At 37.0% G+C, this 16,289-nt stretch overlaps 1 protein-coding gene across 5 annotated transcripts in view; it reads left to right on the top strand.

Annotated features, from left to right (window-relative positions):
* The first annotated feature begins 231 nt into the window (after positions 1-231).
* LOC308678040 (ubiquitin-conjugating enzyme E2 E2) overlaps positions 232-16,289 on the top strand; it is an 85,845-nt gene continuing 69,787 nt past the window's right edge. Inside the window, exons 1-5 of one of the 5 annotated variants that reach the window (XM_081344845.1) lie at positions 232-469; positions 4,738-4,802; positions 6,044-6,148; positions 9,112-9,295; positions 10,275-10,325. In XM_081344845.1, coding sequence (XP_081200971.1) covers positions 9,120-9,295; positions 10,275-10,325 — 227 coding nt within the window. In that variant the 5' untranslated portion in view covers positions 232-469; positions 4,738-4,802; positions 6,044-6,148; positions 9,112-9,119. Of the gene's footprint in view, positions 470-4,737; positions 4,803-6,043; positions 6,158-9,111; positions 9,296-10,274; positions 10,326-16,289 lie in introns of all 5 variants that reach the window. The other 4 variants (XM_081344843.1, XM_081344844.1, XM_081344847.1 and 1 more) reach the window with 4 other exon arrangements.

The following is a 16,289-nucleotide window of genomic DNA, read 5'->3' as shown; positions in this document are numbered from 1 at the left end:
ACCTCCTCTCTCCTGCCTTATCTCAACCTCACTTTCCCTTTAAATCGTGCTTTTATCTCCGCCCTCCCGCCGCCTCGTCTTCCTCGCGGCCGCGCGTACTCGCTCCCAATTCCTGAGCTACTTTTCCTCGCGCGGTCATTCTGCCCAGCCCTCGTGCTCAGGCGCGCCCCCGCCTGGTCCTTCCCCCCCCCCCCGCTCCACAGCCCAACTCTGGGCTTAATTGGGCCATTCGGGAACGCGCTTCGCGCAACGCGTTTAGTTTTCTTCAGGCGGCGGTGGCGAAAGAGTAGCTAAGGAAGTCATCGTCGAGGGTGGATGGGAAGAGTGGTGGGCGCGTTATGTTTCCGTGACCGGCCGTTAAGATTCATTCCCCACCCCCTACTGGGCGCCCCTTCCCTTGGATAAGGATTAACACGCAGAGCACCGAAGGTGGAGAGCGAGAGACTTGCGCCTGCCCCTTCTCCCACAGGTAAAAGCCTCGTTTTCCCCCTTTTCCACTCCTGAAAATGCCCCCTTCCTCAAATACAATCGCTCTCCCCACTATTAAAACTGCCCCTGCCTACCGCGGCAAGCAATGCTAATCCCTTCTTCTCCATAATGTTGATTATCCACGAGGCAGGAACCTCCCCCCCCACCTCCTCCCCAACTTGGCGATGTTTCCTTCAATCTAAAACGTCCTTCAATTCCCGGTTAATCTTTTCTACATCCCTCTCTGTAATCGGGGCTCCAATACTAGTCGAAGGCAAAGAGTTTCGGTGCCATTACGGTACCTCCCGCCTCCATTTCTTCTGCCCAACCTACACCAGCTGTTTACCTCCTGCCCCCCCCCCTCCCCCATCATTCTTTTCTCCCTCATTCTTTCTTACTCCTTCCTCTCTCCCACAAGCATCATCAACTGCTCTATACCCTAGTGGCATCCCTTTAATTGCCGGTGGTCTGCCAACACTACCCAAGACCATGCTACAAATGCCCTTTCATCATCCTTCTATACTCACAAGAGAGGAAGGTGGATTTGGTTTTCTCATTCGTTTTATGCACATTGCAGTGGGAATTCTGATCCTTATTATATATGCTATTGGGCATCACAGAACATTAAGGTATGTAGTACATCTGTAAAGCAAAAAGTAAAAAATAGATTTGGATAGATTTGTGCACATCAAGTATGCAATCCTTTTCACGATCTTTCTACTCCAATCAATCAAACAATGCTGCTGTGGCCTGCTAACTGCTAAAATACTGACAATGTTACCTAGGTGGGTAAGAAAACGTTTAACAAGCAAACATCCAAGCTCAAGGAACACCAAAGTCTTCACTCCTAAAACAGTTTTTGCTCCCAAGCATTAGCTTATCGCTTTTTATTTAATTTAAAAAAACATTTTAAAGTATATATTCATTTATTATCTCTTAATTCTGTCATCTAAAAAAATAGATCTTAACAAATCTTAAAACATCCTCTAAAAATGCAGCCTTTTGCAGAGCAACTCTGTCATTGATCCAGCTATTCTAACTGGTATTTCTAATAGAGAATTCCTTCCTAACTTAAAATCAATTCATTGCCTTCTTATAACATCTTCCAAATGTCATTAATAAAATGAAAAGTAATCCTTTGGTTCAATTACTGTATTACTTTCAAGTGAACCTACTGTTGTTTACTTTTTAAACCATCACAAAGAAATGCTCCTATACCAAATCACTTTATTTTCTGATTTAGTCACATAAAATTTCTTGTGAACTATTATTTTAGGATAGCTATCTAGCTATCTAGTAGTAGTATAACAGTGCAACCCAAACATGTTTAAAAAGTAAACAACAGTAGGTTCACTTGAAAGTAATAGAGTAATTGAACCAAAGGATTACTTTTCATTTTATTAATTTTCCATGTGGACTATTTCTTTACAAAAACTACCTGTGTATTGCCCTTTGTAACAGTGTTTATCCACATGAGAACTTTATGTTATGTTATGAAATGATAGACACTCAGGTATTTTTCTCAGCTGACATTGTGTGCACCTTTTTACACAGAAATGGTATTGATACCGAAAATTCATTCTGTATAACTAAGGATTCAATTAACACTTCCTGAGACAATCCTTCAGTCTGTATAATCTATTGTCAATCTGACATCACTGAATTATTCCTGCATTCTTATATTCTCAGTGGATCATATTTCATTAATACCACCAGCTTTTTCATTGTATCTTTTTAAGTAACTTAGCCTAGCAATTTTCCATCTTGAGATTTTTCATTTGAGTTTTTCATTCTTATTTTCTCATTTTAATGCTGCCTGTTAATGTGAAAACATTTCGTGATTCCTCTATAGCAGTGATGGCGAACCTTTTAGAGAGCGAGTGCCCAAACTGCAACCCAAAACCCACTTATGTATCGTCAGGTGCTAGGTGGGCGTGGCTGCAGACTGTGGGACTAAAAAGTTCAATCTATTTCAACTTTGGGAGATCTTTTTTTTCCTCGCGAGAACTTGAAATTGATTGATTGATTGATTGATTGATTCTTTTTTCCCCCCACAGAGCGGTGGAGGCCTAAACCAAAAAGCTTCTATAAAACCCATCTGAAGGCCTAGGACTGGGCCGACTGCGTGTGTGCCCATAGGTTCATCACCACGGCTCTATAGTCTATTACCTTAGCATGTACGGAGGGATATTACTTGATTTATATATGAAAATTATTTTTTCCCATGGTAACATAGAATTGCTATCATCCTGTTTAGTGTTTAACCTTTATTATCTTACTACTTGTTAAATATCAAGTAGTACCTTTTATCTCCATACGTACAAAATAAATCTTTTCTTCATTTCTAGTTAAATGAAATAAGTATTTTAGTAAGAAATAGTGTGTGAAACAGGCTCTCTAGGATAGATATTTCAGTTCTCAAACAGAAGAAAAGGTTAAACAACTTTCCCTTCCCCCTTTTAAAACAGATCAGGGAAGTGTGACAGCAAACACTTTTCTATAATAGCATTGTGTGATGGGAATTTTCTAAGATTGCCTTCTACCACCACTTTACCTATGTCATTTCTTGAATGTCCATATATGTATTTCAGGCAGACTACAGCCTCTTAAATCTCATTACCTGCCATCCTCCATTTCTACCTATTTCTTTATCCGTTATTAGTTTTATGTAGTTTTAATACAATTTTCTTTTTACCCCATTGTTTTTGGTGCCTTTCTAAAAGAAGTCTTGAAAATGGAAAACATCACATTTAAAGTTTGCATTTTAATCCCATTGCCATTGCCAGTACTACATAATTATGTCTATGACATGTGGTTCTTCATCCCCTTTAGGAAGACAGAAAAATAGGCTGCTTGTACAAATCTATTCCCAGTGTCTGCTTATCAGTATAAGTTCTCTGGTTTACTCTTTTCTCTTCTACTTTCAGAATCTCAAACTTTAGCTTATTTTAGCATAAACTAAGGTCCCCTGTTCTCCTTCTGTTTCCCCATCCTAAATGCCGGTGTTTCTACATTCTTATCCTTTAGGCTGGCTCCTTATAAAGGAGTGGATTGGGCTGGCTGCTACTCTATGGAATATTTTTTTCTTTCTAGCTTTTTTCTGCAAGTGCAGAGTCTGTGTAGGTTGAGAGAGAGTAATTGGTCCATAGTCATCCAGCCAGCTTTCATGCCTAGGGCAAGATCAGAACTCATCTTGATTTCTAACCTAGTCTTAACCACTAGACCAGATTTGGATTTGCAGTAAATGTTCAATTCATTTTTGCTTCCTTGAAATTAAAGGTGCTTTAGTAAGACATCACTATCTTCCATTGTTATTACCGTAAATCACAATTTCACGTTTCTCAAATTCTGTTCATTCTTTTCTGGATGGTGTTTAAAGGACAGGCTGGGTGGGGCGGGGTCTCCAATTATTTATTAAATTTTACACAAACCCCAGATTCTGTAATACCCAGGTTTGATTCATTTTCTTGTCTTAACTTTCTAATCTTGTTACATCCCTGCCTAAATCCTTTCCTTGCATGTAGAGCAATTTAATAAAAGGAATTTAAACTTTGTCTTTGCATTGTGACTTAATCTTGAAGCTTCCTGTTTGCAGTAATGCTAATAGCAGCAATAAAATGTTTTCCGAATACATCTTTCTCCTTGGTTGACTGTTTTTCTTTTCTTTTCAACACATGTAAAAGATTGAACTTCACATGTTTTTATTTTGAAAACATTTGTTCCAACATTTATATTTAATTACAAATGTCTTAAAATGTAGCTTGATGTTCATTTCAGATGGCTACATGAAGTTTGTGAAACTGTGTTTTGATTGAAGGGATGAAGTGGACCGAAAAAATAAGAAAATAGATAATGACAGATTTAAACATTTATTTTTGATTGTAAAAGTTTACCTTTTCTTATTGAAATAATTATGTGTAGCAGACTGTTATACATTTATCTGATGAACTGTAACACTTGGGAAAAAAATGTGGTCAATACTTTTTATGGCACACAATTGTTAAGACAAGCATATATACCTGGAGAACACTGCTATTTTTTTCTGGCAAACCACATGAAAGTACGTATGCACAGGTTTTGTTGTCCTTTTTTAAAAGTTGTGCTACTTGAAAAGATCAGTTTTAAAAGGAAGTATAGATAAAAGTAGATTTTTTGGGATTTTTAATTTAATATAAAATGTGGCTGAATTAAATATGCATATGACAACAGTTCAACAGTTGCACAGTAAAAATAGAGTAAATATTTCAGATTTCTTTCTTTCTGCCATAGTGAACTTCTTAACCCAACACTTCATAGAATTATTGTGTGGAAAATTGGAGGAGGAAGGACTGCTGGTACGTTTGATACTTTGAGTTGTATATGAAAAAAAATAAGAGAAAAATCTATAAGTGATTTTTAGATTTTAAAAACACATTTTTATAAACAATAGTTGCCATTTGCAATATTTATAATTATTTTTATCCATATTAAGCCTGTTTGGTCTAGTGGGTAAGCACCAGGCTATTAACCAGCAGACTGAGTTCTAGCCCACTTAAGGCATGAAACCAGTCCGGTGATTTTGAGCCAGTCATTCTTAGCCAACTCATCTCACATGGTTGTTTTTTTGGGAGAAAATAGGAGGAAAGAGTATTGGATATGTTCACTGCCTTGAGTTCTTTATAAAAATAATGGTATGGTAGAAATAAATAAATTATTACTATTTAAAATTTACTGGCTTCCCAACTCCAGTGGGCAGTGTACAAAAAATAGAAAAAAATAGCTTGATATGTTAAATCATATAGGACAGACTAAAATGATCTAATAAAAAACAAAATTAATAAAATAAAACAGAAGTCTTAGACAAATAATAAACATTGCCCTCAGACCTGGTACCAAAGCCAAATTTTGGGGAAAAAATATTACAAGCGTGATTAAATAGTGGCATTTTTGAAGTAAATTAATTTTTAATGATTTAAATACTGTTTTACTATTTTTGTAATTTTCTTTGGAAAATGAATTGATTTTGCATGTGGAAATTCATTTACCAAAATATGATTTAATTCTAATTCAATAGGTTTTTTACCTGAAAAAGTCTAATACTTTTTATATTGCTTTTTATTAAACAGCTAAAATTTGTTACTTGAGTTATCTCCACCTTTTCATCAGTTTTATTCTATTATCCTAAATCTAAACCAGTTTTAATTATAATAGGGGTAACCAGAAGAAAACATAAGAAAGGGATCTCTTTACTCGCTTTAAAAAAAAAGTGGGGGGAAGCCTATGGGTGCTACTCTTAGATTATTTTCACTTTACTGGTCACAGCTTAGAGTAATTACTGAGACAGCTCAGTAGTAATTACCTCCAGACTTCTGTTTGTCTTGCGTCATGTTTGCCTTGAGAACAGAATACAATAGGACTGATAAGTACTTGCTACAGCAATAGAATTTATGAGATCTTTTTGAAGCAACGTGCTTTGTAAGAAGCAAGGTTTCATTCCTTATGTCATAAGAATTTTAATAGACTTGTTTCTGGCATTACTGTGAATGATGTTATATAACATTGCTCATTTTATATTATTGCTATCTAATTTATTTAGAATTCCTATATCGACCTACAGCTGAAACTTATAAGAACTTACATTGTGCAGGACCTTGAAGACTTTGTTGCCCAAGCTTTTGGCCAGGATGGTTGAAACCTTCAAGTAATATGTGTGTGTTTTAATACATTTATTTATTTATAGTCTTAAGCTTCTACAAATATTGATCAGTGTTAGGTATTGGCCTACTTGGTGAGAGTTGCTTGGTTTTGTTTCAGATTTTTTCCATCCTCTAGTCAGTTTTATCAAAAAATCTTAAATTTCCCTTAATTAAAGCAAAACATCATAAAATAAGTATCAGCAGGGCTTTTTTTTTCTCATAGAATGCTCAGAATGGAGTTCCGGCACCTTTTTTGGATGGAACCTTGTAGGGTAGGCAAGGCGGGTTTTATGACGTGTGAGTTCCGGCACCTTTTTCTTTTACAAAAAAAGCACTGAGTATCAGTGATCAAAAATAATGACTTTCAAGGGTCACATTGCTTTCTTAATTCTAGTGTTTTTAAGGCAATATTTTGATCAGGAGTAAATCATTTGGATTGCTTGCAAATTTTGGGAATTGGAGCCACTGTACTGAAGTCATTGTGATCCAAACCCCAATCAGTATGGGAAATTTGGTTCCCTCCATATATTTTCAACTACAGTTCCTACAGTCCTTTGCTATAGAGTAGACTGTGATGATTCAGTCTCATTTAGAGACAAACATGGGCTTATTTAGAATAGATGTTGATTCATATTTTGAAATACATTAGGGAAACACAACATTTCATTTAATGTGTTTTGTATTGATTAACATTAAAAAAAATTCAAATGTATTGTTTTACAAAATAGTATATTTTCAGACATAGTAGTCCTGAATGGTTGAAATATGTATAATTGCAGAAAAATATATGCCATATTTTTGCAGCTCTTTTTAGCTCTTTTTCTTGGTAGTGCTAAATTGTATTTGTAGATACGGTTGTGTATTATTGAGTATAAAAACTACTCAGTTCCACACACTATATTGATATGTTTGTGGAAGGAGGGTGGTACTGTTAGCACTGTTCAACCAAGAGGTGTTTCCAAAAACTTTCTAGTTCATGTTTTTGACTGAATTTCAGCTGTTAAAGGAAATATTCTTGCTTGAGCACAATTTGTTCCTTAGTTTGACTTTTGTATGTACAACTGTAATGATTTCTATATTTCACCTTAGCCAAAAGGTAGAGACGTAATTGTCAAATCCTCTATTTTAAATTCCAAAAGGGAAGAAAAATCAACAAGCATTGTAACATGTACAGTTTTGCTTGCTTGTCTTTTATGTAACTTTTACTGCTAAGTTTTGTACTGATTATTAGATTTATATGTCATCTTTATTTTATAGAATTTAAAGTGGTATATACAATGTTTTCCACACTCTTGTGTTTTCTGCTGCAAAAATCCTGTGAGGTGGTTTGGAAAGAGTTTGGCTGCCCCAAAGTTAGCCAGTTAGCTTTCATGCCATGGCTTTCAACAAGGAATAAAATTCACCAGGTTCTAGTGCAACCCTTTAGCCACTATACCAGACTGGCTCTCACTTATAACAGAGACATAGATACATGGCACACAATTATAAAGAATGAAGGCTAAGAGGCTAAATAATTCAAAATGCCAATTTCCTATTTTTCATTCACTTTTTCATCATACCGGTACTTGCTTCACTATAATTTTCTATAACTATACCAACATAAAAATGAGACAGTGACGGAGAAAATAAGTATATTTGCAAGATGGAAGAGAATCTCTAAATGGTAGAGAGTTCATAGAATCTTCCTTGCACTTTTTAAATTTTTCTCATAGGAAGATCCCCGCTTTAGTAAGCTTTGCATAGTATTTCTATTGTTTTGGCTCTCACTGTTCTTTGTCACAGTTTTGAGACAGTTGATTTCATATATAGTCTCTTGTTACAATAACTTTGTCTTGTTATGAAAATGCTATACTTGTTCATTTTTTTCTTACAGTCTTCTAAAGCGTCTTCTTGTTGATATTTGTTTTATCAGATTTTCTTATATTAATTTCAGATAGGTTTCTTACTGCCATTCCAGTCTATCATTTTCCAGGTGTATAACATTTCTATCCAGCTGTTATAGTCTACTGACTTAGTCTTGCTCTTATTATTCACATCCACTGTTAAGCATGGTTTTTAAAGATTCTCTAGTTTTGTTTATGCATTTTAAAATCTCCACTCGTTCCCTGTTCAATGCTTTATGCTACAGCTAAATCAAATGTGTGTCAAAAATCAATTTACACAATATAGAACAGAGGAATTTATCAGATGAATCTAGAAACTGATACGTTTTTTAATGAAAAGGAATCTTGGGTGTCCTTATGGAGGCAGTTATTAAGCAAAAAGACAGCCTGTTGATTTTTAATACTATTGCTATTACTTTTGGGAAATATTGGATTGAATCCTGTAGTTAGAAATAAAAAGAATGGAGTTTCAGATGTTGAAGGCATAATTACAAACATTCCAATGAGCAAGAAAAGTAGAAATCTCTCAACGTATAGAGGAATTTAGAAAAAGACTATGAAGCATAAAAAATTTCAGTTCAATATGATATTCTACTTTTGTTGATAATTGAAGAAAGAATGCATGAAGTAAAAAGTTTATGAGCATTATTGAAAAATGTTTATTGGAATCAGACACAGGCAATATTTCTACAATTCACTTATGATTAGTTCTTCTGTATTTGTCATCTTATATTTTTCTTCTGAAAAAAATAATATAAGATTATTATTTTCTCATGAGATTGTGGTGTGAATTAATTTTCTCTTTTTTATAGTTCACAAAGAGGAATAGAATTTTATATTTGAATTTAACTCTATTTTGGAACTGAGTCTCATTGAGTGAGAAAGATGAGAAAGTATGAGAAAGATTGCATTCTAGTAGTCGGATTCTGTGAATCGAATAATGTAAACCCTCAAATATATTTAGAAATAATATGTGAAAATATTCAAATATATATGATTTAATTGAGTATATTTTATTTAGTATCTTCAGAGCCAAACAGCAGTATTCATTCATCTATTTTTAATTTTTATTACTTTTCATTTAGAATATAAGATGTCGACTGAAGGGCAGAGAGTTGATGGTAGTCCAAGTACCAGTGTAGGCAGCTCTGATGGAGATCAGCGAGAAAGTATTCAACAGGATCAAGAAAGAGAACACATTCAACCCAAGAAAAAAGAGGGCAAAATCTCTAGCAAAACAGCAGCTAAGCTTTCAACCAGTGCTAAAAGGTATGTGCTCTTTGGGTTAATTTTCAGTCTTTTTTCTTTTAATAACTATAATTGATAGTCTTACCATATTTATATGCTAACGGATTGATTGACAGTTCTGCAGAACGTACAATAACAGTTGCTTGTTTAATAACTATACTCATCTCACTGTTATTAAAGCTGAGCCATTTTATAAGTCATGTATGTATGTGCACATGAGTAAGAAAACTAATATTCATATTTGTCCCTTAGTCTATGATTTAAAAAATCATTTTTTCTATATCGTTTTTTTTCTAATCAAAACTGAAAATCATGTGCATTTTTCTCCTTTCAAGCAAGAGTCTATAAGGGATTTGAAGTCGACCTAAAATGTAAATATTTTTTCCCCTCAGACTAATGTAGTTAATTTAGCCATCTCTGCAAATTCCATCATCTGCGCCCGCTGTTCTTCCATTGTGGGTAATGTTGAACCAGTGTGACTTAATTTTATAATGCTGAATGATAAAATATCTTAGTATTTTGGTTTTCTTTCTTATCTAAGAGGTAAGCGAAACGTAGAGAACACTCAAAGGTTTCCAAAGTCATGATTATTGTATTTAGATTTGGTATAGAGCTTGGATTAATAGGTTTTCCCAAAGCACATGGCTTTAAAAGTCTAAACATTTCTTGCCTTTCCAGTATTATTGAATTGTACACATGCTGACAACACCATTTTGACATACCGCAATTCCATTCTTCTCTGTTCAGTTTAAGTAATCCACTGACTGCAAATCTATCATTTGCACATGATTACTGAACATAATCTCAGGAAGAAAACCTCAGATGACTAGCAGCTGCCTCATGAAAGGCCAGGCCAGATTAAATTGATTGGCATTGTCTTTTAATTTGTAATTAAAACCCTAGTTTTATTCCTGGTGATTAAACACCTTCAATAAAATTGGAAGGAAACTGATTTTTAAAATACTTCTATTATTTTAATTTGTGTTTCTTTTCTTTTGAGGATTCAGAAGGAGCTTGCAGAAATTACATTAGACCCTCCTCCAAACTGTAGGTGAGTTTTGAAGTTTATTTATCTGTAATACCATGTGATATTTCATCTAGCATAAATGTTTCTTCAGTTTCATTAGACTTATGGTGAAAAGGTCTGGAATATATAGTGTCACATGTTTTCCAGGGAACTTACTTCAAAATATGCTTGTGTGAATCTGCCTCTTGCTGATACAACTCTGGTTGAGAAATTATTTGGACATGTAGGATCATTTCAATCCCTCTAATATCTCTTCGCATCCTATTCTGCATTTTAAAATGCTTTGGTTAAAAAAGGTATACTGTAAATCAGAGACAATTAAAAGGGGTATTTAACTTTTTTCAAAGTTAAACTATTTTGGGGAGACACAGATATGATTAGGAAGTGACTAGTTCATCATCACTTGTTTCTATGTGTAGTGTATATTAGTGTATATTATATATAATGAAGAAATAATATATTATTCTACTTTCATGATAATCCATGTGTTGAATTTTAAATTTGTACAGTCTGGCGTGTTTATTTTGCACTAAATAAAAACAAATATGTGTTTCTCTTATATTGACATTATAGGTGCAATTTTAAAAAACATTAAAAAAAAATATTTCAGTAAAAATGAACATTTAAACCAGGGTTTCAAACTCAATTTCATTGAGGACCGCATTAGCATTGTGGTTGCCCTCAGGGGGGCAGTGGGTGTGGCCTACTGGGCAGCGTGGCCAGCTCAACATCACTCTCATCAGGGGTGCCTGGGGCAGATCCGAGGGTCTCCAGCGGAGGAAGGACCGGGGCGAGCGCCAGGGCATGGTCCACTGGAGGAGTCTCATCGTCCCCCTCTGTGCAGGGGGCCCCTGGACAGTGGCATGGGCTGCCCAGAGCCCTGCTCAGCAGAGGTCAAGTGTCCAGCCCTCAGGTTCAGGGACCCTGCAGCTCAGCCTAGCCTAGCCCCACTTCCCCAAGGGGGCACCCAGCTGCACTTACCTTCTTGAGGCTGCTGCTGCTATGCTCGCTCTCCTTGGCCAAGTTGCTCATGATGTGTGCGGGAGGGCAAAATGTTTGAGTCAGAGAGAGGCCCACTCCCTCTCCCTGCGAGAAGACTCAGCTTTGTATCCGAAGCATCCTCAGCAATAGGATGGGAGGCCACCAGGAAGGTCAGGAGGAGGGCACAAGGGGATGGCAAAAGGGCAGTAGGGCTGCTTGTGGCCAAGTGCTAAGGCAGGCCGTCCTTCAGACCCTTCCTCTCTCATTATAATCTTCCTTCCTTCCCCCCTTTCATCTTTTTCCTTCCCTCTTCAGTCTCCTTTCCTTCTTCTTCCTTCCCCTCTTTCCTTCTTTTTGTTTGTCTTTCCCTTTCTCCTTTCCTGTCCCTTCTTAGATGCTCAGATGCAAAAGGGGAAACATTCCTCGATGCCTCCTTGCCTTGTGATCAAATGCCACTTTTGCTAGTAGTCTGTGGCCACTTAAAAGACCGAGAACAAACCAGGCTCAGTTTATCCCATGCTTGCCTTTAGTGAGGGCATCCAAAGACAACAATACAGCAGAATTGTCAAAATGGTGGCTGTGATAGTTGATCAGAGCTTTTTATATGCAACAGCTTTGGCATGTAGGAACAGAGGTAAGCTAGTTGCTTTTCTATTAATACATAATCCTTAAAAGGGCTCTCCTACAGGGACCCTGCCATTCAGACTAAAAATATAGCAAAGGAAAATATTTTTCCCCACTCTGCTTTGTCCTGTTTTCCCCACTGGAAATGGCTGTTTGCAGCAGAGAGGAGAGGATACTTTCCTAAGAATTCACAATTCAAGAATACCAATGTTAACTTGAATTGCCAATAAAGTCCTGTCTGTGACAAAAGAGAACACAAAATTGCTTTCTCCTTTGAGCCCTAACTCTCAATGGATCCAGGATTGAAGCAGAACTGTGTGAACCGGGGCATCTCCAACCAAGTTCCTTCCTTCCTTCCCTCCCTCTGTTCCTCCCTCCCTTTCTTCTTCCCTCCCTCTGTTCGTTTCTTCGCCTTCTCATCTCTTTCCTTCCTCCATGCTCAGAAAGTGGTGATGGGAGGGGGAGAGGTTGCTAGTGCTGCCATGCTGCTGCTGGCTGTCACTATCCCATGTGGGTGGGTGGGGGTAGTCCCAGTGAAAGGGAAGCCTCGTGACTGCAAGGCTAGGTCAGTGACAGGGCAATGGAGGTGCTGGTGGGGGTGTGTGGCACTGATCTACAACCTGGCTGCATCCATCAAAGCCAGAATGCACTCAGCCTTAGATCTACATGGCATCCCTGGAACCAGCAAGGAGCTGCCCCACCACCTCTGTCCCGCCTCTCCGGCTTCCCCATGGATCTAAGGCTGAGCGCGTTCTGGCTTTGATGCAACCAGGTTGTAGATCAGTGCCACACACCCCCACCAGCACCTCCATAGCCCCCTCGCTGACCTAGCCTTGAAGGCATGAGGCTTCCCTTTCACCAGGACTGCCCCACCTGCTCACGTGGGATAGCGACGGCCACTGGCAGCATGGCAGCATTGGCAATCTCTCTCCCTCCCATCACCCCTTCCTGAGCGTGGAGGAAGGAAAGAGATGAGAAGGAAGGAACGAAGGTTCTACGGGGCAGCCCTGGAATCAACAAGGACCTGCCCCACTGCCTCTGCCCTGCCCCCTGTGCAAAGGAGACGACCAGCGCCAGCATCCTGGGTGAAGTCAGCCTGCAGGGCAAGACAACTAGCAGCAATGCCGGATTCTGCTTGTTCGCACGTTCCATAGGCAGGGCGGCGGGCACCTGTCACTGGTTCCAGAGCTGTCCTGTGAATCTAAGGCTGAGCGCATTCTGGCTTTGATGGTTGGCACCAGGTTGTAGATCAGTGCCCGGTCAGGCTGGGCTGGGCTGAGGTGCGGTGGGCCGGTCCTTTGCTGTTTTCAGAGCAGGTCCCCGGGCCAGATGGAACCACATAGCAGGCCAGATCCACCGCACAGGCCTTGTGTTTGACATGTCTGATTTAAACATGTTATGTTATTATTGATTATATTTCATCAAGGAACTGTAAACTCCTAGCAACCACACAAATTTTTAAAAACAATCCAAATATTACAGAAAGATCTTTAATTTTCCCTCCAATCCTATGTAGTTTAAGAACTATTAGATTCTTTAAAAGAGAAAGTAACGTAGATGTATTTTTGGAAAATATTACCCAACATTAGTCATATCATTTACATAATATAATTGTAGCAGCACTGGATGGTGGATATATGGGGAATTATATGGAGACATTAAAATAAAAGTGGAAAGAAGAGAAAAGCTTGTATTGTTCTTCTTTTCCACATTATTTCTATTCCAAGTTCAACATACTCTCAAGCTGAAGGAAAAAGCAAAAAAAAGATTACTGTGTTACTGAGATTATTGTTCAGCCCAGCTATGCTGTGAACAACGTTAATAGAACAAGAAAAACTAGATGTGTACAATCCGTGAAATCAAGGAGTCATAGTTTTTCACTGTCACTTTATGCAGCATTATCTTAATCTTTTATCTGCATAAGAAACATTTTGGCTTTTTTTGTTTTCATATATTATGCACTAATTCATCATGCTCATAACCTGAGGAAAAAAAGAGGGAGGGAGTATTTCAGATTCTCACCTTATTTCCCAACCACTGTTGCCACATAAATAATTTCAAAGAACGTGAATGTGTGTAATAATTATTAGAGTGTATATACTTCATGTAATAGATGCTGATGTAGACAGTAAATTTCAAAAGAATGACAGTTTTTGGAATGTTTCCAGATTATAATTTATACAATGAAATATTATTTTACATAATTACTTTTTTGCATAAACAAAGTTTATTTTACAGAAACACTTTGCAGAACAATTTGTAAGACTAATCTATAAACTGGGTGCATTAAATATGGACTTGTTCCTTGCATGTTAATTGCTCTCATGATTATTTTTTATAAACTTAAACTTAAAATTCTTAAAATGCTCTTACATGCATTTACTAAGAAGAGAAAATAGTTACATGGTAAACAGTAGAAATATACATAGGAAGGCTGTGTCATTATTTACTATACCTTTAAGCAAAGAACTGCAATTTTCGAAATCATGCAGAAGATTATGTGCTTGTGTCATACAGGGCTGTACCGAAAGCATCAGTATTATTTAATCACTAAAGTTTAATGATGACTTCAGGCACAAATCAGTGTTTATTCATGAATGGCTGTAATAAATTATTATTGAAAGAAACTTAGTTTCGAAGACTTTTATTTTTGCCTTAGGGAATTAAAATATTTTGCTTTTTAAAACTGAATCTCATCCACATTCAATAAACATCATGTAAAAAGAAAGTTAACAATCAATTCAATTTCCATGAGATACCATGGTAACATTTACCATGTTAACTAAGTAAATCTCCTTTGCGTCTTATCAATACCCTTCAAGTATTGAACCATAGCTTTAATGCTGTAGCAAAAGAAGCAATATATGATATGTTTGGGCAAAATAAAATGATAGTAAAAATTGCTAATTTGTCCTTAATTGAATGTAGACAATAGAAGTCAAGCAACTGGGGAACTTTTTCTGCCCAGGTGGATAGAAGGAATAGTAAAACAAACACACATTAAAAGAAAGTGAAGCAAGTAATTAGAAGACTTAGTGCAATGGGAATTTATAGTATCTGCCATTAGTCTTTTAAGTTAGCAAACCTGAGGAGTAGGAAAGCATGTTGTATTGATTGTTCTGTTGATTCAAGAGAATAATACTATTAAAGGAAATTTAAAAACTACTATGGCTCACTGGCCAATTATAAAATTTTAGAAATATAAAACAAAATGCCAATCTCTTCTTGGCACGCCAGATAACTCAGTGTAGACAAATCCAGCAATGGGAAGAAAAGTTGTTAGAGATGACTGGGAAGACAAGTTTAAAGAGAGGAACATCTAAAATTCAGCCTTACTGATGACCTCTGATGGAATGGACTTGTTTTGTTATTGTTGCTATTATTTTAATCTAGTTTGGGCAGACTGGTAGGGCCTTTTTCAGTATTTTAAGAATGGAAATTGCAGCAGACAGCATGCAAATTCAATGCCCTGTAGAGACCCATATCGGCTGCTGAGGTCTTGCAAAACTGAGCTATGTATTGAATCCATAGCTCAGTTCTTGGCTGCACAGGCCTTCCGGAAAGCCCTGTGACTAAGAAATGTAGGCTTGGCTGCAGAAGAGTATATACGGTATATCATAATAGTATACAATCTTTGGGTAGTTGAAATCCACAAATAGGTTCAAGGAGAATACTTTCAGGCCACAGAATTCCCACTTATGTGAAATGACCACTATTTATCAATCATCATGTTTTCTAATACATAATCTGTCATCATGGATCTACCGTCCCTCAATGAAATCATTTATAGTAAGGCTTTGTGACTTTGAGAGCAGCCCAAAGCTTGTGTTCCAGGAAGGATGGCTGGAATTCCTGATAAAACTACCAGTATACTTCTTCAAAACTAATTTTGAATAATTTCAAAATTTGCATGAAATTATTATACTACCAAACGCCAAAGCACAATGGAAGCACTGCCTCTAGCGGCCCACCCTTTTATTCCCATTAAATAATGAGGATTCTAAACTTGAACAGTAGGATAATCAACATATAGACAGATATATATCTCTTCCTCTAAGTAAGTTGATAAAGGAACAAGCCAGGATACTTCCTTTTGTTCATAATAAATACTTGTAACAATATGCAGTTCTGCTTTGTGGAAACACATTGTGAGAACATGAGACCTACAATGAAAGACCAAGATGCCAGCTCAGATCTACAAAGCCAAATTTTGATTGCAACCAAAGAACCAACAATCCAGAAAACAACAGAAATTGAACAACTGAATACCAAGACAGAGGTATTGTTCAACAAATACAGCTTACTGAACATCCAGACGAGGCAACAACTTTAAAAATGGAAATCTCCATACAAATCAGAAGAAATTTGAGAAAGAAGAAGACC

The sequence above is a fragment of the Vipera berus genome (assembly GCF_964194415.1).
Source record: "Vipera berus genome assembly, chromosome: Z".
Taxonomy (NCBI): Eukaryota; Metazoa; Chordata; class Lepidosauria; order Squamata; family Viperidae; genus Vipera; species Vipera berus.
This window is presented reverse-complemented; position numbering and strand designations above follow the sequence as displayed.